The sequence below is a fragment of the Aspergillus sydowii genome, assembly GCF_001890705.1.
Source record: "Aspergillus sydowii CBS 593.65 unplaced genomic scaffold ASPSYscaffold_1, whole genome shotgun sequence".
Classification (NCBI taxonomy): Eukaryota; Fungi; Ascomycota; class Eurotiomycetes; order Eurotiales; family Aspergillaceae; genus Aspergillus; species Aspergillus sydowii.
The window spans coordinates 1970365-1997752 of record NW_024467859.1 but is presented as its reverse complement, the minus strand read 5'-3'; the positions used below and the strand labels follow the sequence as shown (position 1 = coordinate 1997752).

The window sequence follows — 27388 nt, the reverse complement described above, 5'->3', positions numbered from 1 at the left end:
TGTATTTGGTATCTCGCAGCGTTCAGCCTCGCGCGGGGTCTGCAGGGATGGCGTGCAATACGAAGTCAGCCCCGCGCGCTGCCCTCCTTTGATGGGAAATAATAAACGCCTTGGTAGCGCAAGCTTATCCCCCTCGTCTGACACAGCCAGGGTCATGAGTCTCTCTTCGTCAGCCTGCGAAACACATGAAAACTGGCCATGGCGAGTCGCAGCTTTCAGCCAAAAGACTACACGGTGGGATGGGTGGGGGCGCTCCCCGTAGAGCTTGCAGCTGCTTCGCAAATGCTGGATGAGGAGCATGCAGAGCTTCCTCATGACCCAAACGATAGCAACATTTATACACTCGGCCGAATCGGCAGCCACAATGTTGTCATTGCATGCCTTCCTGCTGGCGTGTTTGGGCCAACCTCAGCCGCCGCAGTTGCCGTCCAAATGAAGACAAAGTTCCCAGCGATACGCTTCGGGCTGATGGTGGGCGTCGGGGGAGGTGTTCCTGGCTCTGTTGACGTTCGACTCGGCGATGTGGTCGTCAGTCAGCCGTCTGCGGACCACGGCGGAGTGGTGCAGTATGACTCTGGGACAGCGACGACATCAGGACTCAAGCACAAGGGCTTTTTGAATTCTCCACCGGCCATTTTGCTAAATGGCGTGAGCAAATTGCGGGCAAACCATTTGAGAAACAGCAGCAATGTTTCGCGGTATTTGTCTTCATTCAAGGATATGCCTCGGTTTCAGCGGGCAAATGCCGGAGTTGACTGGCTTTTCTCTTCTGAATACACCCATGTTGAAGGCCCTACTTGTGATTCTTGCAGTAAGGATCATTTGGTTGCGCGAGCACCGCGGGGAAGCGGGAGTGTTGAAATTCACTATGGAACCATTGCTTCAGGTAACCAGGTCATCAGAAGTGGCATCACACGAGACCAGTTGAGTAGAGAGCTAGGTAACGTGCTTTGCTTCGAAATGGAAGCTGCGGGCTTGATGAACGGCTTCCCTTGCATTGTGATTCGGGGTATCTGCGATTATGCAGATTCTCATAAGAATAAGCATTGGCAGCCGTACGCTGCAGCAACAGCAGCTGCTTACGCAAAAGACCTCTTGTCTGTTATACCAGCATCCGATGTGAGGGAAACATTTTCTGTGCAGGGAATTCAGACACCACTGCATTATGAACGGCCCATCCTTCAGACGCCGGGTCTGAGCAAGCCTCAAAGAAAAGACACGTTTAGCAAACCTGAGATTGTAAGGCTAAGCCAGGTGGCATACACGCTGTATAGTACCCTACGGCGCAACCAGGAAGCACAGTCCATCATTAGGCTTTCTGATGACTTATTTGGCCTCCATTGCTCACTCAACCACGTTTCAAAATACATTGACGAGGGCTTTCCGACAGGTAAACACAGCGGGCGGCAAACAAGTAATATCTTCAAGCGGCCTGAGGTTCTGATGCATCGCTGCGGTGATGTATTGGAGGGGATTCAAAAGACCCTCAAGGAGGATCAGGAGCCAGGGGTATATCTTAGTGAGAGAGTGGATTTGGCAGAGGTGCAGGATATGCCTGATGAGTTGTCAACACAAACCAATGCCGCGCTGGTGCAAGCCGAGATACAATGGTGCGCTTCATCTATGGACATCTTGCTTGATGGATTGTTACAGTCAAACCAAGCGAAGAAAAATGAGAGTGGTCTGAAACCTGCGCCGGCAGTATACGGAGCGCGAATACCAGAGGCGCTTTCGAGATCTGTACAGTATACACCGGGACGACTTGGTTCTGCAGGCTTGCAAGATGTTCCTACAAGGACACCTAACAAATCACCCGAGCCGTCAAGAGCTTCAGGTAAGGATCCGATATCCACAGATGCTGCAATGTCGCTCATTATTTCCCAGGAACCAAATTCCAGTACCGACCTACAGTTCCTGGAATAGGAATGAATACATTCGCGTTGTTTGCCACGGAAAACAATACAGACCGGACTCACAGTCCCCAGGTCTCTCCATATCGGACTATGGCGTCACGAGTCCCTCGCATACAGGCTAGAGATATGGGGTTTCCGGTGTTATCTCATTCAACGCCACCTCCCATCTGGATTAGCACTGTCCGGTCACAACTTGATGCATGGGAATCCACGGTAGCTACTTCAACACAGGAAAAGCGCAATCGACGTAGATCGGCTATCAATGCAATGGTTTCACTGAATTCTCATATCGGATCAATTGCAGACATACATCAGAGACGCCAGTTTCGCGAGCAACTGGAGCACCATGGTCTGACTGAGGTTCTTCAGAGGATGAAAGCGGCAGTTGGGGGGTTAGTACTGTTGGAAAAAGAAGTTGGGGTATATTTCGATGATAAGGCAGATGATACCCGAGCCAGTTAGAGCGCATAGGATTACTCTGGGTGTTGGTAATGGAGGAATTATGTTGGGCTGGCGACTTGCTGTCATGCCGTGCCTGGCTGCCTTGGTGCCTGAGAATGCGGCATGTCAGGTGGGCCGATGCCGGAGTAGCACAGGCAGGTCAGGCAGCATTCTCAGTGCAGGAGGAAAGGCTAAGTTGTAAATCAAAAGTGCCAGACTTAACGAGCCATGGCTGTCACTCGCAGCCACCAACTGGCCAATTGAGACTTTGCGATTTGGGCCTGTATACTCAGTTGGGCGTCTGCTCGGAGATAGCTGGGCGGTGAGTCGCGGGGCCGCAGATTTTCTTTGAAGGGAGGGATGAATCACACCCGCATTGTTACACAGAGTCATAGCACGGCCCTTGCTTTCCTCCAGTCCGGGCCCTGGGTGTTTACTCCTCGCTTTTCGCACAATCTCTTGCCTTCTCTTTCCCCTTCTATCTATCCATTGACCGTCTCCCACCATGGCCACTCCCTTCGTGGTCTCCTACGACCCCGCCGCGCCCTCCGAGGGCCTCTCTCTGCAGCAGATTGCCTACTTTGGCCGTGTGTTGATCAAGGCCTCAGACGTCGCTCAGACTGAGGCTTTCGTCCGTCAAAACTTCCGTCTTCTCGATGTCTATGTCGATGCAACCAGCATTTCCTCGACCGGAGACCTCGTCGATATCCTCAACACCGGCGCAGCCAAAATCTTCATCTCCCTCGAACAATTGACCGCGCTCTCTGAAGAACAATCCGTTCCCTCCTCCAGACTCGTCGTATACACCTCATCTGATGCCGAGGTGGAAACATTCCAGAAATGGGTGGTCAAACACATTGAGCGTGAAGAGGCGGGCCTGTGCACGACTTCGTCTGCGGTCCACCATCTCTCCGTCAAGATGGGACTGAACCCGGAGGCTCAGCTTCTTTACCGTACCTACTCTGGCGATGTGACCGAGGAGGCCATCAAAGATACAATGAAGCAAGGGGGTGTCAGTATTGTGCCTTCGTCGGCTTTGGCTGTCAGCCGTGACCAGTCGAGTGGCAAGATCCAGGCTGGCGCTCTTATCGCGGCCCGTGGTGTTAAGGACCAGAGCAATGGTCTCTATGCCACCACTGTCACCGATGAAAGGGGTACCTGTCTCGGATTTGTGTGGAGCAGCGACGAGAGTATCGCCGAGGCCCTCCGCACCGGTACTGGTGTATACCAGAGCCGCAAGCGCGGCTTGTGGTATAAGGGCCAATCTAGTGGAGATGTGCAAGAGTTAATCCGTGTTGGTTTTGATTGTGATAGCGACTGCTTGGTTTTTATTGTTAAGCAAATTGGACGTGGTAAGTGGTCTGGTTGGTTGTGTTGATCTGGTTACTGACTGGTTACTGACTTTTCAAGGCTTCTGCCACCTTGGTACTGCTAGCTGTTTTGGACCCTATACTGGGTTATCCCGCCTTCAGAAGACTCTCCAGGCCCGCAAAGCCGATGCCCCTGCCGGGTCGTACACTGCTCGACTATTCAACGAGCCCAAGCTCACACAAGCCAAGATCATGGAAGAAGCCGACGAATTGTGCCGTGCCGAAACCAAGGAGGAGATTGCCTTTGAGGCTGCCGATCTCCTCTACTTTGCCCTCACAAGATGTGTGGCTGCCGGCGTTAGCCTCGAGGACGTGGAGAGGAACCTTGACCTGAAGAGCTTGAAGGTGAAGAGAAGAAAGGGTGATGCAAAGGGTCCCTGGGCCGAGAAGGCTGGTCTTGCTCCAGCTGCCGAAGCCAAGCCCGCCCCTGTACCAGAACAACCCAAGACAGATACCTCTCGGATTGAGATGACTCGTGTCGTTACCGCTACAACCCCAGTGGAGAAGGTCGACGAATACCTGCAGCGCCCATCCCAGAAGTCCAACGATGAGATTGTTGGCCTCGTCAAGCCCATTATCCAGGACGTCCGCAAGAATGGCGATGCCGGAGTGCTGAAATACACCCACAAGTTTGAGAAGGCAACATCTCTGACATCGCCTGTTATCAAGGCACCCTTCCCACCCGAGCTCATGAAGCTCTCTCCCGAGATCCAGGAAGCAATTGATGTCAGCATTGCCAACATTTCAAAGTTCCACGCCGCTCAAAAGGGCAGCAACGATGCTCTGAAGATGGAGACTATGCCTGGTGTGGTCTGCTCTCGCTTCTCGCGCGCTATTGAGCGTGTTGGTCTGTACATTCCGGGTGGAACTGCTGTTCTGCCCTCTACTGCGATGATGCTGGGTGCTCCCGCCATGGTCGCTGGTTGCAAGAAGATCGTCTTCGCCTCTCCTCCCCGTGCTGATGGCAGCGTCACTCCCGAGATTGTCTACGTTGCCCACAAGGTCGGAGCCGAGAGCATTGTCCTTGCTGGAGGCGCACAGGCCGTTGCCGCTATGGCGTACGGTACTGAGAGCGTTAGCAAGGTGGACAAGATCCTCGGACCTGGTAATCAGTTCGTCACCGCAGCCAAGATGCTCGTCTCGAACGACACCTCTGCCGGTGTCAGTATCGATATGCCCGCCGGGCCTAGTGAAATCCTTGTCATTGCAGACAAGGCCGCTAACCCTGCATTCGTCGCTTCGGACCTTCTCAGCCAGGCTGAGCACGGTGTTGATTCCCAGGTTATCCTCATTGCTATTGACCTTAACGAGAAGGAACTGTTAGCCATCGAGGACGAGGTGGATCGCCAGGCGAGAGCCCTTCCTCGCATGGACATTGTCAAGGGAGCTCTTGACCACTCGGTAACATTCGTAGTGAAGGACATCGACGAGGCAATGACGCTCAGCAACAAGTACGCCCCCGAGCATCTCCTTCTGCAGCTCCAAAATGCCGAGGCCGTTGTCGAGAAGGTCCAGAACGCCGGTAGTGTCTTTATCGGCCAGTGGACCCCGGAGAGTGTTGGTGACTACTCTGCTGGTGTTAACCACTCACTGCGTAAGTCTAATCCTTTTGGGTCTTATTATATTTACTAACCTGACTAGCAACCTATGGCTACGCCAAGCAATACTCTGGTGTCAACCTCGGTTCGTTCCTTAAGCACATCACGAGCTCGAACCTCACTGCTGAGGGTCTTCTCGGCTTGTCCAAGACGGTGGAAACGCTTGCTGCGGTCGAGGGACTGGATGCCCACAAGCGGGCTGTGAGCATCCGCGTTGCGGCGATGAAGCAGTAATTGCATGTATTTGGCTTGGGAGTTGGTCTGATTTAGGAAAACGTTCTACGTGTGCATGATGATTCAATGAGCAATAAAAGTGATGTCTTAGAAATTAAACTGTGGTATCCAGACGCCGTATAATACAAATCTATAATGTAGAACCGAACCGACAACTTTTCTAGACCGTCATAAATCATGGCATGATGTAGCAAGGAGAGACGAATAAATCACCTCTTCCGCTCCTTGATCTTGAACTTCATGCCGTTTTTGTTAACTCCTCCGATCGAGTTGGACATCTTCGCCCGTTGCAAGTCCAGTGTACGCTCTGCGGCTGTGATGTCGGCAAATTGCTTTTCCAACGCCTTCAGCTTGTTCTTTCTCGTCTCGTCGGCCCTCTTCTTTAACTTCCGTGCCCGTCGCGCCTCATTCAAAGCCTGCTTCTCGGCCTCCAGCTCTTTCCGAGTCTTTTGCTTCTTCTGCTGCTCTCGCACACGAGCACCGAACGAGTCATCTCCATCGTCGTCGTCTTCCTTATCTTCCTCCTCTTGCAATGTCCTCTTCAAAGCCTTCTGACCGTCCCTATCATCCGCAAAAACCAACTTCTTCGGCTTCTTCTCCACAGCCCCGAACCCATCCCAATCATCCTCATCCTCTTCATCCTCCTCTTCATCCCCTTCACTCTCACCACCACCAAGAACCCCCCTAATCCCCTCCTGAACCCTAACCTCTTCCTTGACCTTCTCCATCTCCCTTCGAACCCTCTCCCCAACCGTCCGCAGATACCCCGCATCCTGCGTCTTGAGCAACTTGATCGCATCATGGTTCAACCCCCTCGCCGTCGCTGAATCCCGCATCCCAGCTCCATGTTTCCCCTTTGTCCCCGAGTGGGAAGACATCATCCCAAAGGCGAATTCATCAGGGTTGCGGTCGCGCGCTTTTTCTTCCAGACGCTTCAGTTGGGCTTTTTTCTTGGCGTAGTCTTTTGCGCGGAGGGAGTAGTCCTACAGTAAAGAAGATTGTTAGTAGCTGCTTAGAAGGTTTATTTTGGCGTAAGCAGGCAGGCAGTTTAGAAGGAGACGCACCTTGTGCTTTTCGAGAATACCCCATTTTTCACGGCCTTGGAGTTGGCCTCGCTCGCGGTGCTGGCGGCGTTGGACGGCGTTTCGCATGGATGACATTTTGGCGATTATTTTATTTATTAAAGAGCAAAACGAAGATGTGAAAACAAAATGGTAAGAAAAAAAAAGGTATGGCGCAATAAAATTGCGGTGGATGGGTGAGAAGTCGGAGGTAAAAAGCTCGACGGAGCAGAAATTAAAAAGAGCCAGATCGGGATGCGGAACTTTGACTAAAACCACCTCCAGAGCTCGACGACCTGACTTGCCTGCCTGCCGTCCACCTCACGATCTCATCCCGACCTCCCACCTCACCTCCACGACCCTTCAATTAATTCAAACTGTACCTCTCGGTCTTAATGACGCCATCTTCAATTCCTTGACCGATAAAAAAAAAGGGAAAAAGAAACAATGACAACCAGAAACCCCCAATACAACCTCCGCAACCCTCTCCCGCTCTCCGCCGCCCAAGAAGCCGAAGTCAAGCAATTATACTACAAGCGCGTGCGATCCCATTGCGCGCCTGAAATCAAGGGTTCGTTTATCCCCTCAATCATTTCTACAAATTTTTGCATCTGCTTTGTTCTGGCCAACTAATGAATTGTCATGCAGCCTTCGCCGAATGCGCCGTTAACCGCACCGTCACAGCAACATGGGTGTGCCGGACACAGCGACTCGCGATGAACTCGTGCATGGTTGACCATGCGAAGCCTGAGGAGGAGGACCGGGCGCGCGAGGAGTGGTTCGCGACGTATGGGGAGCGGCGGCGGGCGAAGGAGGAGGAGACTAAGAGGGTAGAGGAGCGGAGGGAGGAGGTTATTCGGCTGATGAGGGAGGATGAGAGGAGGACAAAAGAGGCTGCTGCTGCTGCTGCTGCTGCTGCGAGTTCAGGGAAGTCAAATTAATTGCCTACTGCGACTGTTGTTGCGGCTGTTATCTGTTAGTGGGTGATATTGACTGGATCTGAGGCGTGTGGATGATGTTATGGTTTGGCTTCTGTATACATATATCGTTGATTGATTGATTCAGGCGTTGTGCGTTGTTCTGTTTTGTTGACTTAGCATATTGCATCGAGCTGGGCTGAGCTTCGGTTTATTATGTATAGTACAGAATCACCCTGAAATTAGAATTTGGACCCAATCTCTTCTTTACGTGACCGAACCCAATTGAAGGAGTATAAAACAAAACGCCTGTTCAATGTAAATCCGGTTTAAACATCCGTCATGTCCTTGTCTTCGTCCTCCTCACCCCCCTCACCCATAGCCGTATCTTCCCCGAAGATATCCTCCATCTTCCCATCCTCTTCTTCCTCTCCATCTCCCTCCCCATCTTCCCCAGCCCCAGCCATAACATCACCCTTCTCCCCCTCAGCAGGAACCTCCTCCTCTCCTTCGCTCTCCCACTCATCACTCATCTTCCACCCTGTCCCCGTCAAGCAGAATCTCTCCGGCGGCAGTCTCATACCCGCCATCAGCACACTGTTACTAGCCGCAGGCTTCGCATTCCCCTGCTCAAACCCCCTCGTCGCACCCGGCAATGCAACCCGATTCCTCTCACCAGCAACATCCATGAGAAACTCCTTCGGCAGCCCCGTCTGGAACTGGTAATGCAGACGCGAGGCAATGCTCAGCCGCAGCGACGGCAGCGTCACGGAATTCACCTCGGCCGGGCCGCGGTTTGATGAACCCCCTCCACCTTCGGGACCTGCTCCCGCGTATCCTTCCGTCGTGAGATGCACAGCGTCTTGCAGGACGCTGGAGGTGTATCGGTATGCGAAGTCGAGGAGTTGCAGGGGCACGCGCTCTTGGTAGGCTGTTACGCCCTGCGAGGCGAGGACCATGTGGATTAGGCGGACATCGCGCGGGCGCCGCGATTTGCCGCTGTCTTTTAGCGATGTGGATGGGATTTGCGCGGGTTGGGAGGCTGGGGCTGGTGTTGTTGTTGGTGGAGCGGCGGTCGTGGCTGATTGTGTGGGTGGTTGTTGTTGTTGTTGTTGTTGTTGTGAGGGCGCGGAGGCTGCGGCTGTGGCATTGTTGGACTGGGGTTCGGCTGGGGGTGTGAGGGGTTGGGTTGAGGGCGCTGCTTGGGATTGGCCTGGTGATGCCATTTTGCGGTGGTGTTGGTCGCTGCTAAAGAGCGGCGGAGTGAAAGCGGGTTCAAGGGTTGGGTGTTGTGAAGAGGTGAGATGCGCGGTCGGCGGGTGAGTTGGTTGTATTAAGGTCGGATAAATCGCGCGATCTCTCAGGCGCGTCCGATGTGGATGGAGACGAGGTGGTAATGGAGTGGTTGAGCAACAGGATGGGGGTGAATGGAGCTGAGGTTGGAATGAACTGAAATGCTGGAGATTCTGCCGATGCCACGCTAGTCCCAGATAGGAAGGTTGCTCAAGACAAGCTCATCGTGAAGGGATCGCTGACAACGTTACTCTTTATCATAATCATATCATCAAAGTCACTTAGCTTTTGGACATATATCAGATGGTACGTCGATTTGAAAGAATATATGACGTGGTGGAACCCGTCGAAGAGTATCGCTTTGGAGGGTACCACCCAGTACACCTTCGTGATGTCTTCAATCACCGATACGAGACCAGTGCAAAAGTGGCCTACGGCCAATACTCAACGGTGTGGCTCGCAAATGACAGAGAACTGTCAGTATCCTCTTATTAGCATGTGTCCAGCTAACACCATACGTAAAGGGTCCATGGCCAGGTTGCACTGAAGATACTGAAGGCAGATGCATCGAAAGACAGCAAAGAACTCTCCATGCTTCTGAGTCAATCAGCATCTAACGTAGACCACCCTGGAAGAGAACATGTTGCACAATTGCTTGACCATCTCTACCATGCAGGACCCAATGGAAACCATTTGTGCCTTGTTTTCCCTGCCATGATATCTGACGGACAGGCCATGGTAACTACTGGGACTCCACACCAAGCCGGGTATATACAACTGCTATCTCGCCAGATACTGCAGGGTGCAGACTTTCTTCACCAGTCAGGTATTGTTCACTGCGGTAAGCCAAGGTTCAATCGTCGGTAAGCCGTTAGCTGACTCTTCTCAGACCTGCAGCCAGCGAATATACTGGTCTCTGTTACAGGTGCTACATTTGACGAAAAATTCCTGCAACCTCCTGAACCCACTCCAGTCAAATGGCTACATGGAGTAAAGCAAGACGATAGTGCCCCCAAGTATCTAGTGCCTACGCAGAGACGGCGTGGCCAACTAGACAAGGTGCCTTTCTCGGCGTTGGTTGTCATGATTGGAGATCTAGGTGGTGGTAATATATGCACTCAGCACATCTTATACTAGTTACCCCAGTTAATGTATACTCTTCTCAATGGGTACATCAACGCGACCAGATTCCCGTGACACCGAGAGCCTTGCGTGCGCCTGAGCTGATAACTCGTGACTCGTGGGATATCAGTATTGACACATGGGCCTTAGGCTGCTTAGTGAGTCGCATCTCTGTTGAACCAAACCATTCCATCTAATATACGCGCAAAGATATTCGAACTGGCAACGAACGAACCGTTGTTCCCCCTGGGTATGTTTGGACTTACAGGGGACGAAATCGACAAGGAGCATGAAGCTCTCATTAGGCAGTTGTTGGACTCTACTGACCGACGCCGATTGTTTACCACACCTCTTGCGGACAGGTTAATTGACAACTTTGGTGCTGATGACTTGAAACGTCTAACGGAATTTCTTCTACTCATGCTCCAGAGAATCCCAGAAAAACGGCCATCAGCGAAACAGCTACTATCATCGGCCTTTGTCGCAGACGATGTGGCAATCACGCATCAATGGCATCCACCCCCCGATACTCAAAATACCTACACCACTCCACATCCTCAATAAGGGCCTGCTTTAGACTAATCTCATAAGTAATCGAAAACTCCGGCCCTTCATCCGACTCCGGCGCCGGGTCCCTTGGCGGGTAAATAACAATAACACCCTGCGTCATCCGGTCAAACAGATGCCGATATACAACCGGCTTCGCGAACCCAAAGTCCGCACTCGTGATGTTCGCATCACGGTGATCCGTTTGCAAGATCGACATAGGCGGAAACGAATCAATGCGAATATTCAACGCAGATTTGTCTCGGATAGGTGCAATGGCCGTTAGTAGCTCGTCGAGGGCTTCTTGCGTGGTGCTGTTCGTCATCTTCCGGATATACAGTGCCAGTTCCGACACCGGCCATTCGGATATTACTTCCGCGGCTGTTGGGGCCTGCACCGGGGCAGTTGTTGATAGCGCTGCGGACATTACGCAGTGCTGTAGCCGCGGGGCCACTTTCGGGCTGTGCATCCGGCGCCGCATATCGACGGCCTCAGACCAGAAGAGTGGTTCTGACAAGTCGGGCTTGAGAACTGGCGCGCGGAGACTAGAGACTGTACGCCACAGGAACGCGGAGAACGCATCGTATGTCGAGATGCGGGTTCCCTCTGGGAGTTCTGCCAGCATTGTCCTCTTGAGCTCTGCTGCTTTGCTTTTAGGCAGGTGGAAGAGCAGCATTTCGGCAGGGATATGATCTGGATGGCGCTGCGGGGCGGGACGGCCATCGACCTTGGATTCTTCAGGCTCTTCGGGTTTCGTGACTCGTGATACGTCCAAGCACGCAGGGTCCCATGTCGGAAATGGTGTTTTGTTTGTCAACGCGTAGCAATTCTCTGCAAGTTGATGCGCAAGCCCCGCCCACCCCATTATATCATTAGCGTAGTGGTGATGGTGCATGATGAAGATTAACCCCCCGCGTACGAAATTTGCTTTATACGCTGCAGTGACGGGACTTATGTCTGGATTCGCCTCCGGCTTCTCTCCATATGTCATCGGGGGCACGCTCCACGCATTGAGGTCGCCCAGGGCAGCGCAGCAGAAGTTGCGCTGGGCGATGTCATCGAAGGATGGATAGACGGTGCTGTCTTCGGGTGCGTCTAGCCATTGCACTATAAAGCGGACTGTGCTGTCTTTCTTCTTGACGAAGGAGTGGCCACCACCGGGGTCTTTCTCGATTGTTCCACAGAGGTTGCGGACTTGGCTGAGCGTGCGTGAAAGGCCTGTTTTTAAGATGTCGACGACGCGGGGTTTGTCTTCGTCGGCGAGTCGGAAGAAGAGGGCGAAATTGCAATAGGTGAGACTTATTAGGTAGTCTAGGGTTGAGATCTTGAAGCGTTCCTCTTCTGGGTCGTTTTCCCAACCCTGAGGGTGAAGGTGGAAGGTATCTTGCTTTGGCATTGGAGCTGCACCACAACAAGAAACAAAGGGGAGATTAGCGAACAGTAAGGAGAGGGCTTGAAGTATTGGTATTTATACGGCGGACCAGAGTCTTGATAACGGAGCTGAAACGCTGCCGAGGTCTTGGTGGAGGGTAGGCTCAATATCCAAGTATCTTGGTTAGGGCTAGGAACTCCAACTCCAGCTCCAATGATGGGTTGGAATCAATCCTCAGCTTGCAGTATAAACATGGTTTATCTCTTGGCTTCAGACGATCACTTTGCTACCTGTTTCACCATCTTGCTAGCTCTGCAGAATTTTCGGACGCCTTGACAAAGACTATATTATATGGCTACAATGTCGGCGTTTGTATTATACTGGTATATCTAGGTAATGACCAAGGTTTGATATATGTATACTACAGCTAACAAGAGGGCACAGGACCTGTCAATAACCACATGGCCTTTCATTACCCAACAGCAGAAAGACACCATATTGGCCGAGTCAGAGATGATTGATAACCCCGGTGCACCCCCCCGATCCCGATGCGGCGCGAGTATGGGGCGCTAGGGACGGAAAGTTAGTGAATATTTGTGTGTGTCGTGTGAATGTCCTGTAGTTAGCAGAAGTGCATGAGTCAAGCCATGCATATATGCAGGCTCTAGTGGCATCCTGGCGCTGCAGCCTGGAGGGGTCAGCTGGGTCTGATCGCAGCGTCGCCAGCTGCAACGAAGCCCAAAATCCACCTTCAGCTCCACCTCTATCCTCTACGCAACACTCAAAGGCCAAAGTCGATGAGCAAGTCGCAATGCACTCCTGGCTCGACCAACCCCTCCGGAACGGCCGAGAACCCCGTGAGTGGAAACCGGACAGCGCAGAAGAAGTCGCAGCAAACATCGACAAGTGGTACAACGCAGGCCGTCTTTTGTATCCACTGGAAACCCTGCAAAGCATTAAAGACCAGCTACAGAAGCCTCTAAAACAGGGCGACTTGATCTATGTTAAGGGCTTCGATGGGGAGGTGTACGGGTGGCTTGTTCGGATTGGCGAGGTACAGGAACGGTACGCGCGTGACGAAGACAATGTCGACGAGGACGGATGGCCCATTGAGAATAAAGAGAAGAAGGAGGAGTGGGTGTTTTGTTCTGCGAAGGTACACTATACTTCCTATGAAAGCCTCAAGAATTATTTGGAGTGGGATACGTCGAGGGCATACTGTCCAATCGGAATTGCGCACCTTATGGTTCGGAAGGACCAGGAGGCTGAGGCTGTCAGTCATGTTGATGTTGAGGCCGGATTGGAGTCGTTCAAGGGCATTTTGGAAGAATGGGAAGGGGGGGATACATGGCGCGGAATCAAGTCTACTCTCTTGACCCTGGATCTCCGCTGCAAGATCCCCAAGGTGATAGGCATGGCTTGCGGGAGATTTACAGCAACGAAAGGGTACAAAGGGTGCAAGCGATCCGCAGTACAGCATGCATTGTTGGTATTGCTCAAAAGGGCTCTACAGGAGAGTAACCTGGGCACTGAAGAGGTCACCTGCTACGCTCAAGACCCTGTATACTCCCCGACAGACCAGGCAGTGATGAAGGAATCAGGGATCAAAGTGGTAGACGACCCAGAAGGTTTCCTACAGATGGACGACAGCTCTCTTGTCTTCTGCTGTAGTCCTAATATCTGCGTGAAGCAGATCATGGCGGACATGGCTCGTCCGGCCATCGTTATCTGGTGTGCTGTGGAAGAGAACGACCCAAAGGAAAGCTCGTATGTTCTGTCTTCCTTTGCACTGGACTAGCTGACAGGTTGATAGGACTGACCCGAATTCTTCACGCGTCCACAGGATGGTTGAATCGTATGATATGCTTGAATTCCCAGAAGACCCTGAGAATAATTTCACTTCTATGGCGATATATGTCAAGAAGGAGTCTCGCTGGTCAACCTGACTGAAAATGTTCCATGTACGAATCAGACCAAGGAGGAGAAATAGTTAGTCAAGTGCTAATGGTTGGTTATTCTAGTTAGCATATGATGCAGATTGCAAAAGGAATTAAAAGTAAATGATCCGTTGTCTGTCGCTTCTTCATGACAGACCAAGCCCTAACGCACTCGCCTTGATTTTACTAGACAGTAAGCAATATTCCCCCCCCCCCCAAAGGCTCTGGGAATGGTTCCTGGTTCCTGGCTGCTTCAGCCCTTGAAGTGGGCGGCGATCAGTGGGCCTCGACAAAGCCATCTGGACAGCCGTGAACTAGGGCAGAACAGTAGATCTAGGTATCCAAGTTAAATGCTTTAACTTCTCTCCCATGGATCATGTCATGATAGTATACCCCGGACTCCAGATCCCCGGAAAGTGGGTCGTCTCACTGCAATAACCGAGACAGCGCAACCACCGAGGGCCGAGACGAGAGCGTCTCCAAATATACAACGGCCCTTGTTAAATCGCTGCAAATGCCAACACCAACATCTCACCATTAAAAATAACCACCACAATGCCAATGCTAAAGTCATCCTCCCAAATCGACATCCCAGTCACAGACGTCGCCTCGTTCGTCTTCAGCTCCGGCACGCCCGCCTCGCGTGAGTCACCACAGTACTTCGACGCCGCGACGCCCTCGAAATGCTTTAGTCTCGCGCAGGCGGAGGGGTACGTGAAGCAGATCGCGCGCGGGCTGGAAGCGCTAGGTCTGCGTCCAAACGACAAGGTTCTGCTGTACTCGAACAACGGTCTTTTTTTTCCGGTCTTGCTATGGGGTGTTCTAGCCGGGCGGTTTGTCTTTACGGCTGCGTCGCCGACGGCGAGTGTTAACGGTATGTAGACTCTACTTTGCTATGAGTGCGTGAGTGAGTGAGTGAAAGTATTGATGATGTAGAACTGGAATATCAGCTCCGCGACTCAGGCGCGAAACTCCTTCTCGCCGGTCCGAGCCAGGTATCTGTTGCACTGGACGCAGCGGCGCGAGTGGGATTACCCCGGGATAAAGTGTATTTATTCTGCGACCCTGACGATGCCACAAACTACTCATCGCAATCGAAATCGCAATCTCTGTCTCTACCTGTATGGACGCAATTCTGGCGCCCCGCTGCAGAAGTACAGTCCTGGTCGTGGAGGAAGATGCACACACTAGACGAGGCGAAAGACACGACGGCAATCATCAACTACTCCAGTGGGACAACGGGTCTCCCCAAGGGGACGGAGATATCGCACTACAATGCTGTTGCGAATTCGACGCAGTTACTGGCCGTACGTGCGACCGTATCCAACGACAAGAAGGGCAGGGAGCGCAAGGAACGACTCGATGTGTCTGGGGAACGATGGCTTGCGCCGCTTCCCATGTACCATGCATATGTATGACACCCAATACATCCAGTTTATCCAGATACCGTTTTGATATCTAACTACGACAGGGCCAAACATACTACTGCATGAATGCCGCGCGCGCCGGGGCAAAAGTGTTCATCATGAAATCCTTCGACGTGCAGAAATACCTCCTCTACATGGACATCTACCGCATCAACTTCATGGCCTCTGTGCCCGCCATCATGGCCACGCTCGCCAAGCAGTCCAACGCCGCGGCATACAATCTCCGAGCCGTGGAGCTGGTAACCAGCGGCTCTGCACCACTGAGCCCTGAGCTCGGCCGGATAATCGCGGGGATGTACCTCCGTCCGGGGGTGGGTGTTAAGCAGGGCTGGGGCATGACGGAGACGACGTGCACGATTACGACGTTTGCGCCGGATGACGAGGATGATGGGCGGTCTATTGGGTATCTGGCTCCGAACTGTGCGGCGCGGATTGAGCCGGTTGAGGGGCGGGATTTCAGTGGTGCTGCGCCGGAGGGGGTCGTTGTGGGTGAGATTTGGATTTCTGGGCCGAATGTGATGAAGTGTTATTACAAGAAGCCGGACGCGACGAAGGAGACGATTGTTGAGGAGGGCGGGATGAGGTGGTTGAAGACGGGGGATATTGGGTATTTTGATGAGAGGGGCCGGATCTATATCGTGGACCGGTTGAAGGAACTGATCAAGGTCAAGGGTCTTCAGGTGGCCCCGGCTGAACTTGAGCAGTACCTCCTTACCCATCCGGATGTTGCTGATGCAGCTGTTGTCGGTGCTAAAGTGTGAGTTTCCCATACTTCAGTGAGATATGAAGATATGTCTAACAGTGTAGAAACGGCGGAGAGTACCCCCGAGCATTCGTCGTGCGCAAGGAAGGCAAAGTGACAGAGAGTGAGCTGTTCGACATGATCAAGGCGCAATTCGCACCGCACAAGTGGCTGACAGGGGGCGTATACTTTATTGACCAGATACCGCGGACTGGCAGTGGGAAGATCATGCGGCGCAATCTGCCGGAAGTCCGTGCAAAATTATGAGTAGAGGTTTGCAAGATAGATAGTCTAGAGGATAAGGTCGATCTGAATATGATCATATGAATATTTAATATTGGAATTTAGACCTATAGCAGCCCTCGACCAAACTGGCAGGGAAGAGATACTGGCACATCCAGTCTCTTTGCAGCTGTAAACACCCAATTTGGGTCTCGCAAGAACTGGCGAGCAATCAGGACAGCATCAGCCTGAGGGTCTCTGCCTGCCTGGGCTATATCATGTGTAGACTCTGGCTCTGCCCCCTGAACTATATCGCGTGCAGCCTCTGGCTCCCTGATGAGCCCGACAGCCCCAACCAGCGTCTTCTGCCCTTCTGCATGAATGGCCCTGCGAATCTGGCCGGCCATGTCAACCTGATAGCTTGAATGCGGCTCAATATGCTGGTCCCTGTGATTCCCGCCAGAACTGACATCCACAAGATCCACCCCAAGCTCCGGCAACAGCTTGACCAACCTGATCGAGGACGCCAGATCCCAACTGCCCGTTTCCGCAGAGACAGGCTGGCCCTCCAGCCACTCCGTCGCACTGATACGCAGGAACAACGGCGACCCAGCTGGGATAGCACCCCGGACAGCAGTCAGCACCTCTCGCACAATGCGCACCCTATTCTCGAAACACCCGCCATACCCATCCGTCCGCCGATTCGTGGCGGGGCTCAGAAACTCATGCAGCAGATACCCATGCGCCGCGTGGATCTCAATAACATCCACCCCAGCCTCAACCGCCGTCCTGGCACTGCGCGCAAACGCCCGCACCACCTCTCCAATCTCAGCAACGCTCATCTCCCTGGGGGCCCAGAACTGGCCCTCCCCAGGCGCCCATTTATACTCGTCCCCACCAGTCGGCGCCACAACGTCCCCTGGCCACCCTCCCACACTCTCATCTGCTGTCGCACTCCTCCTTTTTCCATGTCCCTGTTTGTGTTTGCGTTTAGGAATTTGGACCATCCACGGTGGAAGCGTACTCCCTTTCCTCCCCGCATGCGCAAGCTGCACCCCAAGCTTACAGCCCTGGGAATGCACAAGGTCCACCACGCGCTTTAATGCTTTGCCCTGCCCGCCGTCAATGCCCTGCCACAGCCCCGCATCCTGCGGCGAGATGCGACCACTGGGGAGCACGGCCGTGGCTTCGGTCATGACTAGGGCGGCGCCCTTCGATGCGAGGTGACCGAGATGAGCGAGGTGCCAGTCTGTGAAAGCGCCGGTGGCCGGGGAAGTCGGGGCTGGGTCGCAGGAGAAGGTGCACATGGGGGCGACGAGGATGCGGTTTTTGAGTGCGGTGGTGCGGATTTGCAGCGGGCGGAAGAGGGTTGGTGTGTCGGGGGAGGTTGGGTGTAGGGCACGGCCGGCATTGTTGGGGGGTGTGAAATAGGATGTCATTTTGCCCTTCTTTGAGTGATTTCGGATAGGAGGTAGTATAGGATAGCCAAGGGACTTTATCAGGGTGGTTGTATCAACTGTCAGGTTTGGCTCTTCCGGGGATCTATCCGGGGATATCCAGGCTGGCTACTATTTGGGTTGTATTATGCACTGTTAGGGATAAAATATTGAATTCTTATCTACTGGATGTAAAAGCGGATAAGACTTTCCACCTCCTGGATAGAACGTGCAGCCCCCAGGATATGCTGGTCAGGCCGTACAAGAAGCCCTGACCCGTTCGAGAGTCCGACAACATCCAGCCATTCCTTGTCAGCCTCAAAGTCAACGCCCACGCGGAGAGTCTGGATGGGCACCGATAGCCCTAAGTCAAACATCAACCCAGCCGCAAACAGAACGAAACAGCTCCCATCAACGAGATCCAACACCGAGACCTTATCTGTACTCCCACCGACTTGGACCCATGTATGAGGCAGCCTCGCACCTGGTACCCCCCTCGGTGTATAACAATCACACGGCCCTTCCGATAATTCCTCATTCCCATAGACGTACCCAATCTGGAGATTGATCGAGTCAAAATGCTCAATATTCCCACGCAGCTCCCTATCCAGTCTCTCCCTCCAGGCAGCCCACTCGTTCGTGTCGTCCTCCCCCGGCGGATCCCGCAATGCAGCCTTCAAATTCAGCAGCTTGACCTGGTTCTTCACGCTCTGACGCGCATTCGCAACAGCTACGGGCCGTCTCTCTGCACCGTAGCTTCGCAGTATACCCTCGGAGGCCCAGGACTGCTCCACGGCAACGATCTTCCAGACCAGATTGTGCGCGTCTGCGATGCCGGTGTTTACGCCCAGACCACCGGTTGGGGGGAAGGCGTGCGCTGCGTCTCCGAGCACGAAGGCGTGTGGGAAACGAGCGGACTGGTAGACTTTGGCGGTGCGAGGCCACGTCGACCAGACTGTTATGGAGTGGACTTGGTATGGAACCTTTTTGCCGATGGCCTGCAAGTCTGTTAGTCTGGGTCTGGGTCTTATGTTTGGTTTGATTGATTGGTTGATTGATTGGCTGTGCACCCTGTCTATCATACGCCGACAATACTCCTCAGAGAATTTCTCCCTCGACGTCGTCTTCGGATCGTAGTAAGTCACAAAGACTCAGTCCGACGCTCGTCCGTAGCAGATAAACGTCCCCTCCACGACCGGCGACACCGTCCACCACAGCGTCCCCGGCTTGAACGCCGTGAGATCCGCCCTGATATGCACCGAGACATGGTGGACTTCATTTTGGATATACTCCGGCAGCGGCTCAAAGGGGATCCCCAGCTGATTGCGCGCGCGCGAGTTCGCACCGCCGCAGTCGAGAATGTATGCGCTTTCAATGACTCTGAAAGCACCAGTCTCTCGCTCGACAATAGTCGATGCAAGCGCTGTACTCCCTTGACCCTCGTCACACCTCTCCCACTGCCACCCGCGGAGCACCGTAACCATCTCCCCCCACGGGCTTTCCCCCTCCACCGCATCCCCCAAAAACCGTTCCAGTTTCGGCTGCGGGATATTAAACAGCGGCTCCGGCGTAATCTCGTACGTCTCACCCCCCTGTCTCTCATAAGGCAAAGTCCCCAGCTCCCTCCCGGCCATGGAAACAACAAAGCGCACCGTATCCCCTTCTTCCGGCGGGACGCCCTGGCCACGCAGCGCCGCCGTGTCGAGCCCCAGCTGCCGGAAGATCTCGAGCGAGCGTGGGTTTATGGCGTGTGCCTTGGGCTGACCTGTTTTACTTGTGTGGCGCTCGATTATGGTGCTTTTGATGCCCGTGCGGGCGAGGAGGAGCGCGGCTGTTAGGCCTGTTGGGCCGCTGCCGATTATGAGGACGGGGGTCTGTTTTTTGGTTGGTGGGGTCATTGCTATGTAGTTGTAGTCTTCTTCCTTTCGTGAGTATATTCTAGGAATCAATTGTCTGGTTATAATCAGGTAGGTATAATTAGTATAAGGTGATCCAGGGAGGAATCCGGGGGTATCAGATCCGGGGATACACTCTGCGCACTGACTAGGCCTGGTATTCATATTTATTCAATTCAAGTAACTCGCAAAATTATGGTAATAAATCCCTGACATCTTCCAGAATGACTGACTTCGCGAACAAATACACCAACGCAAACATCGCCCAAGATGCAGCTGCATACGACCGCGAACTCTTCCTCCGGCTGCACGCGACCCTCAGCAATCTCGTCCCGTCCGAGTCGCTGGCTACAGCTATAATTGTAATAAGATCCCGAAATAAATTAGTTGAGCATTTCTCCACTAACAATACCCCCCCATTTAGACCGTGATTCTGTGCGCACAGGCGCGAGGCGATACCGTTGTCTGGCTGTTCCGCGACGTCACGAAAGATAAATCCCAGTCTGAGATACGCAATGTATTTACTTTCCTTCGCGAGGCGATAACACTGGTCGTGCCATTCGTCGGACTCCCGAATACCATGCCGGCGTGTTTTGGGCTGGTTGGTGAGTTGAAGACACAAGGGATTGAAAATGTGGATGGGAAGAGAAGGTATATCCCTCCAAGTAGCTTTGTATACTCCCTTTACTGAGGTATATATATTTGTTAGGCTTAAACTTGACGAATTCGATTATACTTCTCGTGGCCAGGACACCGTTGCGGCGATATACCGCGGCGTGGGGAACTCCGAGATCCGCCAGATGGTGCAGCAGTATTTTCCAGAGATGTGTATGTTTTACCCGCCTATTTCTAGCTGTAACCGAAATAACCAGGTTTAGCATATTACGGAAGAACAACAATCTGGGGATACCTGGTTGGGTCGAGCCCGGTATTCGAGCTGCAGCATGCGGAGATCCTGGTGGCGGCGGCGATTGCAGGGCTGGGAGCTGTGCGGCAAGTGCGAAGCCATGTTAAATGTGCCATTTCAGTAGGGAACAGCGTCGGTCTTGTTGCTGCAGTGGTGGATACGGCAAAGCAGGTCTCGGGCTGGAATGGGCGGCCATTGCCTGGGGAGATTGATATTGCGCAGTTGGCGGGGGAATTGAAGACTTGAAAATAGAACAGAAAAGATTGCTGATCTTAACCTGAGCCAGTCAGATGTAAAACAGAAGACTGATGACGGTGATCTTGACTTGAGCCAGTAGAAGTGTAAGAATATCATGCCCTAATTCCTGACCTCCACCCCCACCCCCGGATTTCCCTCTGGTTCGCTGCATCGGAATACACTCGGATTTACGATTCAACCAGAATATTTGGCACCCCAGGATACTCCCTCCCCGGATCTCACGTCCCCTGGAATCCTGTGCACGGAATTCTGTAAACCATGAACCCAAGTCGACCCCTCAAGCGAGTCTCGCGCGCATGCGACTACTGTCGAAAGAAGCGGGTGTGTGATTCACGATGGAACCAGGAATCCCCGACTAACAAAAACAGCTGAAATGCACCGGCCAGCGTCCTTGTCTGAACTGCCAGCTGTACGGAGCCACCTGCACATCCTCAGACCCCAAGCCCCCAGACAGCCACACCCAAAGCGAGCCAGCCGGAGAGAAGCGCAAACGCGATGCTGCGGAAGTCGAGCAGCCAGAGCAGCCAGAGCGATCACAGCGAGAGCCGGTGCAGTCGCCAATTCGCGTCGAAGAGCAGACTGAACTCGCACCGCTTGTCCAGGGCGATGATGCCGCCCCCGAGTTCGACCAGTATGCGCAGGACTTGGGCCTTGTGCTTGCGCCGTTCTGGCCGGCCAGCTCACCGCTGACTCTGCCGCTGAATGCGCTGGACTTGACGACCGAAGAGACGGTGTCGTATCCGGCGCATCTCACCACGCCGACGCAGTCGGATCCGGCATTCCAGGGCTTGGAGCTGCCTCCTATCCATGCGGGTCTGGATCTGCCCCCGGCGCGATCAGCGCATGAGCTCTTCCTGCGCAAGGGCTCGTCGGATACCAAGTTCATCGGAATGGGCTCGGTTGGGTCGACCATCTCGGAGTGTCTGCGGGATTCGGTGTCTGCACATGGCGCGTCGATGGAGTCGACGATCCTGGCTCATCTGGTCAATGGGATCCGCCATGTCGACGAGCTCGCTGTATCGGGGCCCTTTCAGCGGCCGCTGCTGCCGGAGAGAGACTTTGCGGAGCGAGGCATCCAGGCATATTATGACTTTCTGCACCTGCTGTATCCCATCATGGACGCGGAATTCCTTGATTCATGGCGCCAGATATACGACGACACCAACTACAGTCTATCTGCGATTCAGTACTGTCGCCTCTGCCTTGTTATTCTAGTAGGCAACATCGTCTCCCCCTCTCGCTCGTACCGCGACAGCTGGGAGTCCTCGCAGCGCCTCCACGAGCAGATCTGGTCCCTGCTTGACCGCATCATAGCCACTCCGTTCATCGAGTCCCTGCAGGTCATGCTCCTGCATACTGTATTTCTCCTCTACTGCGGCAAGACCGGCATCGCATGGATGGCCTGTGGGATGGCCGTGCACATCGCGCAGTCTCTCGGCCTCCACCAGCATCCGCCATCCCAGCTGGCCCTCAATGCCCAACAGACCACCCTCCGCTCAAGACTCTGGTCCGTCGCATACACCCTAGACGCCTTCCTCTCCCTCTCCGAAGGCCGGCCATCGACCATCACCAGCCCGTTAAACCTAGGACTAGCAACCCACCGTCTCTCCGCGCAGGAGCAAGGGCTGAAGTCCCCAGACCTCTACATCCACGACTGGCACGTCAGTCTAGCCACAATTTCCTCTCGCGTCGTAGCGCTGCTGAAAAACAGCGACTCACTACTCGGAACACTCGCCCAGATTGGCGACATCGACGCCCAGCTCCTCGCTTGGAAGGACTCCATCCCCATGCAATTCCGCCCAGACCAGCAGATCCTCGCCGACGACGACCCTCCTCTCTACTTCCTCGTCGCGATGCTGCATCTGAAATACCATAACCTCATGCGCACTATCCACTGGATCTCGCTTACTTTTTCGACGGAACTCGCCGCCAGCGGCGGCAGTACTAGTAATACCGGTATAGACCCGGCTTTGAACCTCGCCCCACGCATCCGCACCAGCGAATCCATCTGCCTCACCTCCTCACGCTCCGTAATCGAAGTCCTCAATGGATTCGAATCCAGAGCCGGGTCCAGAGCCGGAGGCGGGTTCATCGTGCCGTACTGCATGGCCGCGATATCGGTCTTCTACAGGCAGATAGTGAAGGAGCCGACGCGGCACAGCGCGCGCGCGGATCTGGAGTATATGCGCAGTGGGACGCTGCATGTTACGGCGCTGTTGGATGGGGTTGAGTCGCGGAGACACTTTCGGGTGTTGTTTGGGGAGATGGTTAGGGTTGCGGAGGAGGTGGTTAAGGCGGCTAATTAAGTGGTATTCTTATCCTTTTTTTCTTTTTCTTTTTCTTTTTTTTTTTTATCAGGAAGGCCAGTTAGGGTTATGTTCCGGGGACTGGAGTCTTCCGTGGAGGCTCGACCTGTATACAGTTAGCTAGTGAGTTATGCTTGAGTTAATATATTAATATACTCAAGTATCACCGGCAGACTGATTAAAGACTTGCCGTAAATAATTCCGATAATTCCGTCAAGTCAAAAATGTTCAACTTTCGAGACTTCGTTCCCCCGCCTGGTATGTAACCTATCCAAATATGCATGTCATATCTAATGAGGTCGACGACAGGACACCCCCGAATCAAAGGCCTAGACCGGACGACCCCCGAGTCATACTCATCCGATGCCCTCAGTAAACCGGCCGTGCAGAAAATCGTCTCAAAATGGACGGCAAACCTGCAGGAGCCATACTACGGCATCACCACCGATGGGAACCGGAGGGAGAATCTGTTCGAGGTGGCAGACGAGGGGGCTCCAGTGGAGGAAATGGTAACCTAGCCTTAATCAAATGTTGTATTCGCTGATACATTGTCTCTATCTCTAGGTGGATTGCGCGAATCGCATCACAGCCCTGCTTGTCCCAGCCGAACTCGAACAGGTATCCCAGCAGATTGGCTCGGAGAACTGGTCAGTATAATCTAATCTACCACCGCTTGTCCGGTTTTATATGCTAACAGCCACAGGCGCAAGTGGTCCAATCCCGAATTCCTGATCTACCGGACCGGCCTGCGCCTCGAAGACCTCGATGACGCAAAAGTGCAAGCCATCCTAGCCTTGGTACAAGCAAGCACGAGCTCAGAAGGGTACACTCGCATAATCGGCGCAATGCAGACGAACGAATTCCTGGGGAAACTGTGTAATGCGACCACGATCATGAACCGCCGCAGCTACCAGTTTACTTTATTCGGAACTCCGTCTCCCACCCAGCCCTGGGGATACTCGCTCTTCGGACACCATCTCAGTTTGAATATCGCGATACGGGGGAAGCAGATGGCTGCGACGCCGATGTTTCTTGGTGCTGAGCCGAATGTATGTCTCTCATCCATGTTTGAGATGTATATGGCTAATACTGAACAGGTAATTGACTCCGGCCTTGATCAAGGTGTCCGGATACTAGATGCAGCAGGAGATCTCCCATTGAAGATAATGCAGTCCCTTCCTCGTCATCTCCAACAGTCCGCACGGATCTTCAAGAACCTGCACGATGAGAATATGCCAGAGGACAGATGGAACCCGGCAGACCAGGTTGTACCTACCACCCCAACTGTATTAACTGTGCTGACAGATATAAAGAGACACTTGGCCGGTGCCTTTCAAGATAACCGCGTTATCCCTTACGAGGGAATACACGCCTCTACCATGCCATTTTCTCTACAAGATCTACTCCTCGAAACAGTAACATTCTACATCGCCGTTCTCCCGACGGGACCTTACAAGGCCCGCCTAGCCCAAATCAAGCAACACTGGGACGAGACCTATTTCTGCTGGATTGGTGGTTTTGAAAACACCGATGCCTTTTACTACCGAATTCAGAGCCCTGTTGTGCTCATCGAGTTTGACCACCATTCGGGCGTGTTTCTGGTGAACAAGGACCCTGCAAAGTTTCATGTCCATACTATCGTCAGGACACCTAATGGGGGGGACTATGGGGGAGTTCTCATTGATAATTAACATATATTTGAAATTTCCATCTACCATCTACCCACCATAACTAACCATAACTCACCCTATTAACCAACGTCCCCACCCCCTCAACCCAAACCGCAATCTCATCCCCGTCTCCAAGAGCAATCTTCGGCTGTCTGAGCGCACCTATCCCGGCCGGTGTGCCCGTTAGAATAATCGTGCCAGCCTCCAGCGTCGTACCTCGCGATAGATACGCAATCTGCTGCCTGATACTAAATATCATATCCCCCGTATGTCCGTCCTGCACGACAGCCCCATTGTAAACGGCCTTGATTCCTAGATTCTGCGGGTCTGGTATAGCAGATGGTGAAACGAGGACGGGGCCTGTCGATTCTTAGTTAGTAACAACCGGATAGTTGTCTATGGTAATGCAGAATACCAATCGGACAACTCCCATCCAACCCCTTCGAAAAAGACCACTGCGCTGTGACTCTTTGCAGCGAACGGCACGAAACGTCGTTCGACGCCGTGTACCCCAGCACATACTCCAGTGCATCCTCTTCAGCGATATCGCGCCCCGTCTTGCCGATTACAACGCACAGCTCGGCCTCGTAGTCGCTTGTCCCGTCCTGCGCGCATTTCGGGATCGTTATCGTCGCTGGATATGGATCCGATAAGGCAGGTCTCGGCTTCGTGAAGAGGATAGGAGCTGCAGGGAGAGGGAGGTTTGCTTCCTATCCAAGTCAGTCAAGTCAATTCAAGACAAGTCGTATAGTTAGCATAGTCATAGCTCCCGCCGTTGGATAGCGTTGCTGGAGGGGACGGTACCGACTTTGGCATGCTCGAGGTAATTCAACCCCAGACACCGGATATAGTTACATTGCTCCCTGGAAACAGGTGAGAGAAGTCTCTTGACGTGTCTGATCTCGTTCGTGACGCAGCCGTCGAATATACTCCCGTCGATTAGGTACACGGAGATATCCCTCCCTTCGAGTGCGTCTCGTCCGATGTCCTGGGAGGGGTCGACGAGCTGGCCGAGATGGATCTGGTGGTCTTCGGTGGCTATGAAGCGGACGAGGTGTGTCCAGGTTTTCATTTTGGAGTGAAACTATGGAAACTATGCTTTATTCGCGTGCTTGTGGCTTTGAGACGGCCATATAAGGGAAGGCCCCTATGACAGTGGTCGTGCATCTAACAATATCATCCGGGGAAGCTAATTGACAGGGCATGGGCTGTCCCACGGATGGAATTTCAGTCTATTTCAGTTACAGAATATATACATACATATCTGCAGACTGCACGGACTAAAATATAGCCATAGCATTCGGCGGCGATGCAACAGCCCCCCGATAGTTCAGCGGCACACTGGTAATGAAGAACGACCAGCGATTCCTGTGTTTACACGTCTCTGCCAGTGCCTCCAGATCAAAGAGCTCGCCAATCGGCGTCCCCCATCCAGCAAGCAGAATCGGATGAAGCATCCACTCCAAGTCCACCGGAGCTGCATCCATTAGTATCAGGCCACAACCCCGGATATCAACAGGGAAGAGAGAACTTACGAACACACTCAAGACCAGGGTTATCTCCTGCCACAGCTGCAAACTGCCTCTCCCACAACCACCTGGCCATCTCTTCGCTCTGCTGCAGTCCCGGCCACGCATGGGCTTTTGCTTTCATCTCCTCCTTTCCCTGCTCATCAAGCGCCGTATACGCGGCTACATACCCCGTCCGCAGGAAGAGGATATCGCCCGTCCGCGGAGTGATTCCTGTCTCTGCGAAAATGGCGTTGATCTCGGGGACAGTGATTCCGTGCGACGACTCCAGCGCGCTGTACGCATCCTTTTCCTTTCCTTTTCCCTGCTGGTTAGAGATCCACGAGGCGTAGTCTATTAGGATTCCGCGTCCTGCAATGGCCTTTTCGGACCATGCGTCTAGACCGTTGATTGTTGAGTTTGGGGTGTCGTGGATGTCGGCTTGGGTTACACTATTACCACCTTATCAGCCATGTATAACCATATTATTTGGCTGGTTAAAGAGAGCTACGGACCCTTCATAGAATTTTCCTTCAGACTGGTACGCAAAGTGTCTGAAGGAGTCCCACTGCGTGCTTGTCTGCGTGTTGAAGGAGATCTGGATCTTAATCTTAGCTTGGAACCGTCGTATGCTTACTTGAAGATGTACATACCACATCGTCGTTAATCACCCGCGGTGCTTTATTGATTAGTTTCTGCTCAAAGTCCACACGGCCAAGGAGGGCCGGCTTGATGGCGTCCAGGGGAAGACTAGCAGCGGTTATCAACATCTTTGCTCTTCTCTAGATGAAAACCCCGGAACATACTTCAAGGTAACGCGTTCACCCGTCCGGATTTCTTCCTGGGTAGCTTTCAGAACAGCATCGTCTGTCAGGTGGTTTAGGGCCCCGAGGGCGGGAGATTTCCAGAGGCCCCAGGCCGAGTGTGGAGGGTCTCCTGGGCGCAGGGGGAGGTCGTCAAAGGATGGGAGGGGCTGATTTAGACGTAGAGACATGATGTTCGCAGTTAAGAGAAATATAAAAGATTAATCCTATTAAAGATTAAATTCTAGGCGGATTTTCTATAGGATACTGGCGGTTTAGCATACTTATGCTATTCTTCCCCGGGTGCGCCCTGGTCGGCAAGGTATACTCTGATCCAGATTGACTTCCATGGATAGCCGGGAGCAGACTACTTGTAAAGCGATGGTTATGGATTGCACTGCCTTTTCAAT

At 53.2% G+C, this 27388-nt stretch overlaps 16 protein-coding genes across 16 annotated transcripts; 9 read left to right on the top strand and 7 right to left on the bottom strand.

Annotated features, from left to right (window-relative positions):
- Positions 1–70: 70 nt before the first annotated feature.
- ASPSYDRAFT_280990 (uncharacterized protein) lies at positions 71–2645 on the top strand. The gene is made up of 3 exons (XM_040844475.1): positions 71–1834; positions 1885–2509; positions 2565–2645. Exons 1-2 carry the CDS (start codon positions 199–201, stop codon positions 2373–2375), a joined length of 2127 nt encoding a protein of 708 aa, XP_040707789.1. The 5' UTR covers positions 71–198; the 3' UTR covers positions 2376–2509; positions 2565–2645.
- A 214-nt stretch (positions 2646–2859) lies between these two features.
- ASPSYDRAFT_139233 (histidine biosynthesis protein HIS4) lies at positions 2860–5556 on the top strand (the record flags this gene model as incomplete). Its single annotated transcript, XM_040840928.1, has 3 exons — positions 2860–3706; positions 3765–5318; positions 5366–5556. 3 exons carry the CDS (start codon positions 2860–2862, stop codon positions 5554–5556), a joined length of 2592 nt encoding a protein of 863 aa, XP_040707788.1.
- A 209-nt stretch (positions 5557–5765) lies between these two features.
- Positions 5766–6716, bottom strand: ASPSYDRAFT_26015 (rRNA-processing protein UTP11; the record flags this gene model as incomplete). Its single annotated transcript, XM_040844235.1, has 2 exons — positions 5766–6539; positions 6621–6716. The coding sequence occupies 2 exons, from the start codon at positions 6714–6716 to the stop codon at positions 5766–5768; spliced, it is 870 nt and encodes a 289-aa protein (XP_040707787.1).
- A 348-nt stretch (positions 6717–7064) lies between these two features.
- On the top strand, positions 7065–7558 carry ASPSYDRAFT_53584 (uncharacterized protein; the record flags this gene model as incomplete). The annotated part of the gene is made up of 2 exons (XM_040848711.1): positions 7065–7188; positions 7266–7558. The coding sequence occupies 2 exons, from the start codon at positions 7065–7067 to the stop codon at positions 7556–7558; spliced, it is 417 nt and encodes a 138-aa protein (XP_040707786.1).
- A 152-nt stretch (positions 7559–7710) lies between these two features.
- On the bottom strand, positions 7711–8977 carry ASPSYDRAFT_280714 (putative transcription initiation factor TFIID, 31kD subunit). Its single transcript, XM_040844470.1, has 2 exons — positions 8005–8977; positions 7711–7896 (listed from the first exon to the last, which is right to left on the bottom strand). The coding sequence occupies exons 1-2, from the start codon at positions 8758–8760 to the stop codon at positions 7864–7866; spliced, it is 789 nt and encodes a 262-aa protein (XP_040707785.1). The 5' UTR covers positions 8761–8977; the 3' UTR covers positions 7711–7863.
- Positions 8978–9130: 153 nt separating this feature from the next.
- On the top strand, positions 9131–10513 carry ASPSYDRAFT_141756 (uncharacterized protein; the record flags this gene model as incomplete). Its single annotated transcript, XM_040841180.1, has 5 exons — positions 9131–9303; positions 9352–9668; positions 9717–9932; positions 9974–10107; positions 10160–10513. The coding sequence occupies 5 exons, from the start codon at positions 9131–9133 to the stop codon at positions 10511–10513; spliced, it is 1194 nt and encodes a 397-aa protein (XP_040707784.1).
- ASPSYDRAFT_26012 (uncharacterized protein) lies at positions 10449–11891 on the bottom strand (the record flags this gene model as incomplete). The annotated part of the gene is made up of 1 exon (XM_040844234.1): positions 10449–11891. One exon carries the CDS (start codon positions 11889–11891, stop codon positions 10449–10451), a length of 1443 nt encoding a protein of 480 aa, XP_040707783.1.
- A 787-nt stretch (positions 11892–12678) lies between these two features.
- On the top strand, positions 12679–13813 carry ASPSYDRAFT_26011 (SRR1 family protein; the record flags this gene model as incomplete). The annotated part of the gene is made up of 2 exons (XM_040844233.1): positions 12679–13634; positions 13681–13813. 2 exons carry the CDS (start codon positions 12679–12681, stop codon positions 13811–13813), a joined length of 1089 nt encoding a protein of 362 aa, XP_040707782.1.
- A 546-nt stretch (positions 13814–14359) lies between these two features.
- ASPSYDRAFT_26010 (uncharacterized protein) lies at positions 14360–16240 on the top strand (the record flags this gene model as incomplete). Its single annotated transcript, XM_040844232.1, has 4 exons — positions 14360–14678; positions 14741–15216; positions 15276–15988; positions 16039–16240. 4 exons carry the CDS (start codon positions 14360–14362, stop codon positions 16238–16240), a joined length of 1710 nt encoding a protein of 569 aa, XP_040707781.1.
- An 83-nt stretch (positions 16241–16323) lies between these two features.
- ASPSYDRAFT_84010 (NADH:flavin oxidoreductase/NADH oxidase) lies at positions 16324–17634 on the bottom strand (the record flags this gene model as incomplete). Its single annotated transcript, XM_040851293.1, has 1 exon — positions 16324–17634. The coding sequence occupies one exon, from the start codon at positions 17632–17634 to the stop codon at positions 16324–16326; it is 1311 nt and encodes a 436-aa protein (XP_040707780.1).
- A 159-nt stretch (positions 17635–17793) lies between these two features.
- ASPSYDRAFT_63713 (uncharacterized protein) lies at positions 17794–19529 on the bottom strand (the record flags this gene model as incomplete). Its single annotated transcript, XM_040850248.1, has 2 exons — positions 17794–18755; positions 18837–19529. The coding sequence occupies 2 exons, from the start codon at positions 19527–19529 to the stop codon at positions 17814–17816; spliced, it is 1635 nt and encodes a 544-aa protein (XP_040707779.1). The 3' UTR covers positions 17794–17813.
- A 216-nt stretch (positions 19530–19745) lies between these two features.
- Positions 19746–20679, top strand: ASPSYDRAFT_63712 (uncharacterized protein; the record flags this gene model as incomplete). Its single annotated transcript, XM_040850247.1, has 4 exons — positions 19746–19888; positions 19951–20177; positions 20236–20354; positions 20399–20679. Exons 1-4 carry the CDS (start codon positions 19751–19753, stop codon positions 20677–20679), a joined length of 765 nt encoding a protein of 254 aa, XP_040707778.1. The 5' UTR covers positions 19746–19750.
- A 270-nt stretch (positions 20680–20949) lies between these two features.
- On the top strand, positions 20950–23141 carry ASPSYDRAFT_63711 (fungal specific transcription factor domain-containing protein; the record flags this gene model as incomplete). The annotated part of the gene is made up of 2 exons (XM_040850246.1): positions 20950–21012; positions 21099–23141. The coding sequence occupies 2 exons, from the start codon at positions 20950–20952 to the stop codon at positions 22995–22997; spliced, it is 1962 nt and encodes a 653-aa protein (XP_040707777.1). The 3' UTR covers positions 22998–23141.
- Positions 23142–23221: 80 nt separating this feature from the next.
- On the top strand, positions 23222–24688 carry ASPSYDRAFT_26005 (DUF3500 domain-containing protein; the record flags this gene model as incomplete). The annotated part of the gene is made up of 5 exons (XM_040844231.1): positions 23222–23255; positions 23307–23506; positions 23562–23644; positions 23701–24046; positions 24095–24688. 5 exons carry the CDS (start codon positions 23222–23224, stop codon positions 24686–24688), a joined length of 1257 nt encoding a protein of 418 aa, XP_040707776.1.
- A 40-nt stretch (positions 24689–24728) lies between these two features.
- Positions 24729–25739, bottom strand: ASPSYDRAFT_53577 (fumarylacetoacetate hydrolase family protein; the record flags this gene model as incomplete). Its single annotated transcript, XM_040848710.1, has 3 exons — positions 24729–25027; positions 25083–25377; positions 25476–25739. 3 exons carry the CDS (start codon positions 25737–25739, stop codon positions 24729–24731), a joined length of 858 nt encoding a protein of 285 aa, XP_040707775.1.
- A 208-nt stretch (positions 25740–25947) lies between these two features.
- ASPSYDRAFT_142400 (uncharacterized protein) lies at positions 25948–27169 on the bottom strand (the record flags this gene model as incomplete). The annotated part of the gene is made up of 5 exons (XM_040841237.1): positions 25948–26144; positions 26203–26627; positions 26691–26773; positions 26829–26925; positions 26982–27169. 5 exons carry the CDS (start codon positions 27167–27169, stop codon positions 25948–25950), a joined length of 990 nt encoding a protein of 329 aa, XP_040707774.1.
- Positions 27170–27388: the final 219 nt, after the last annotated feature.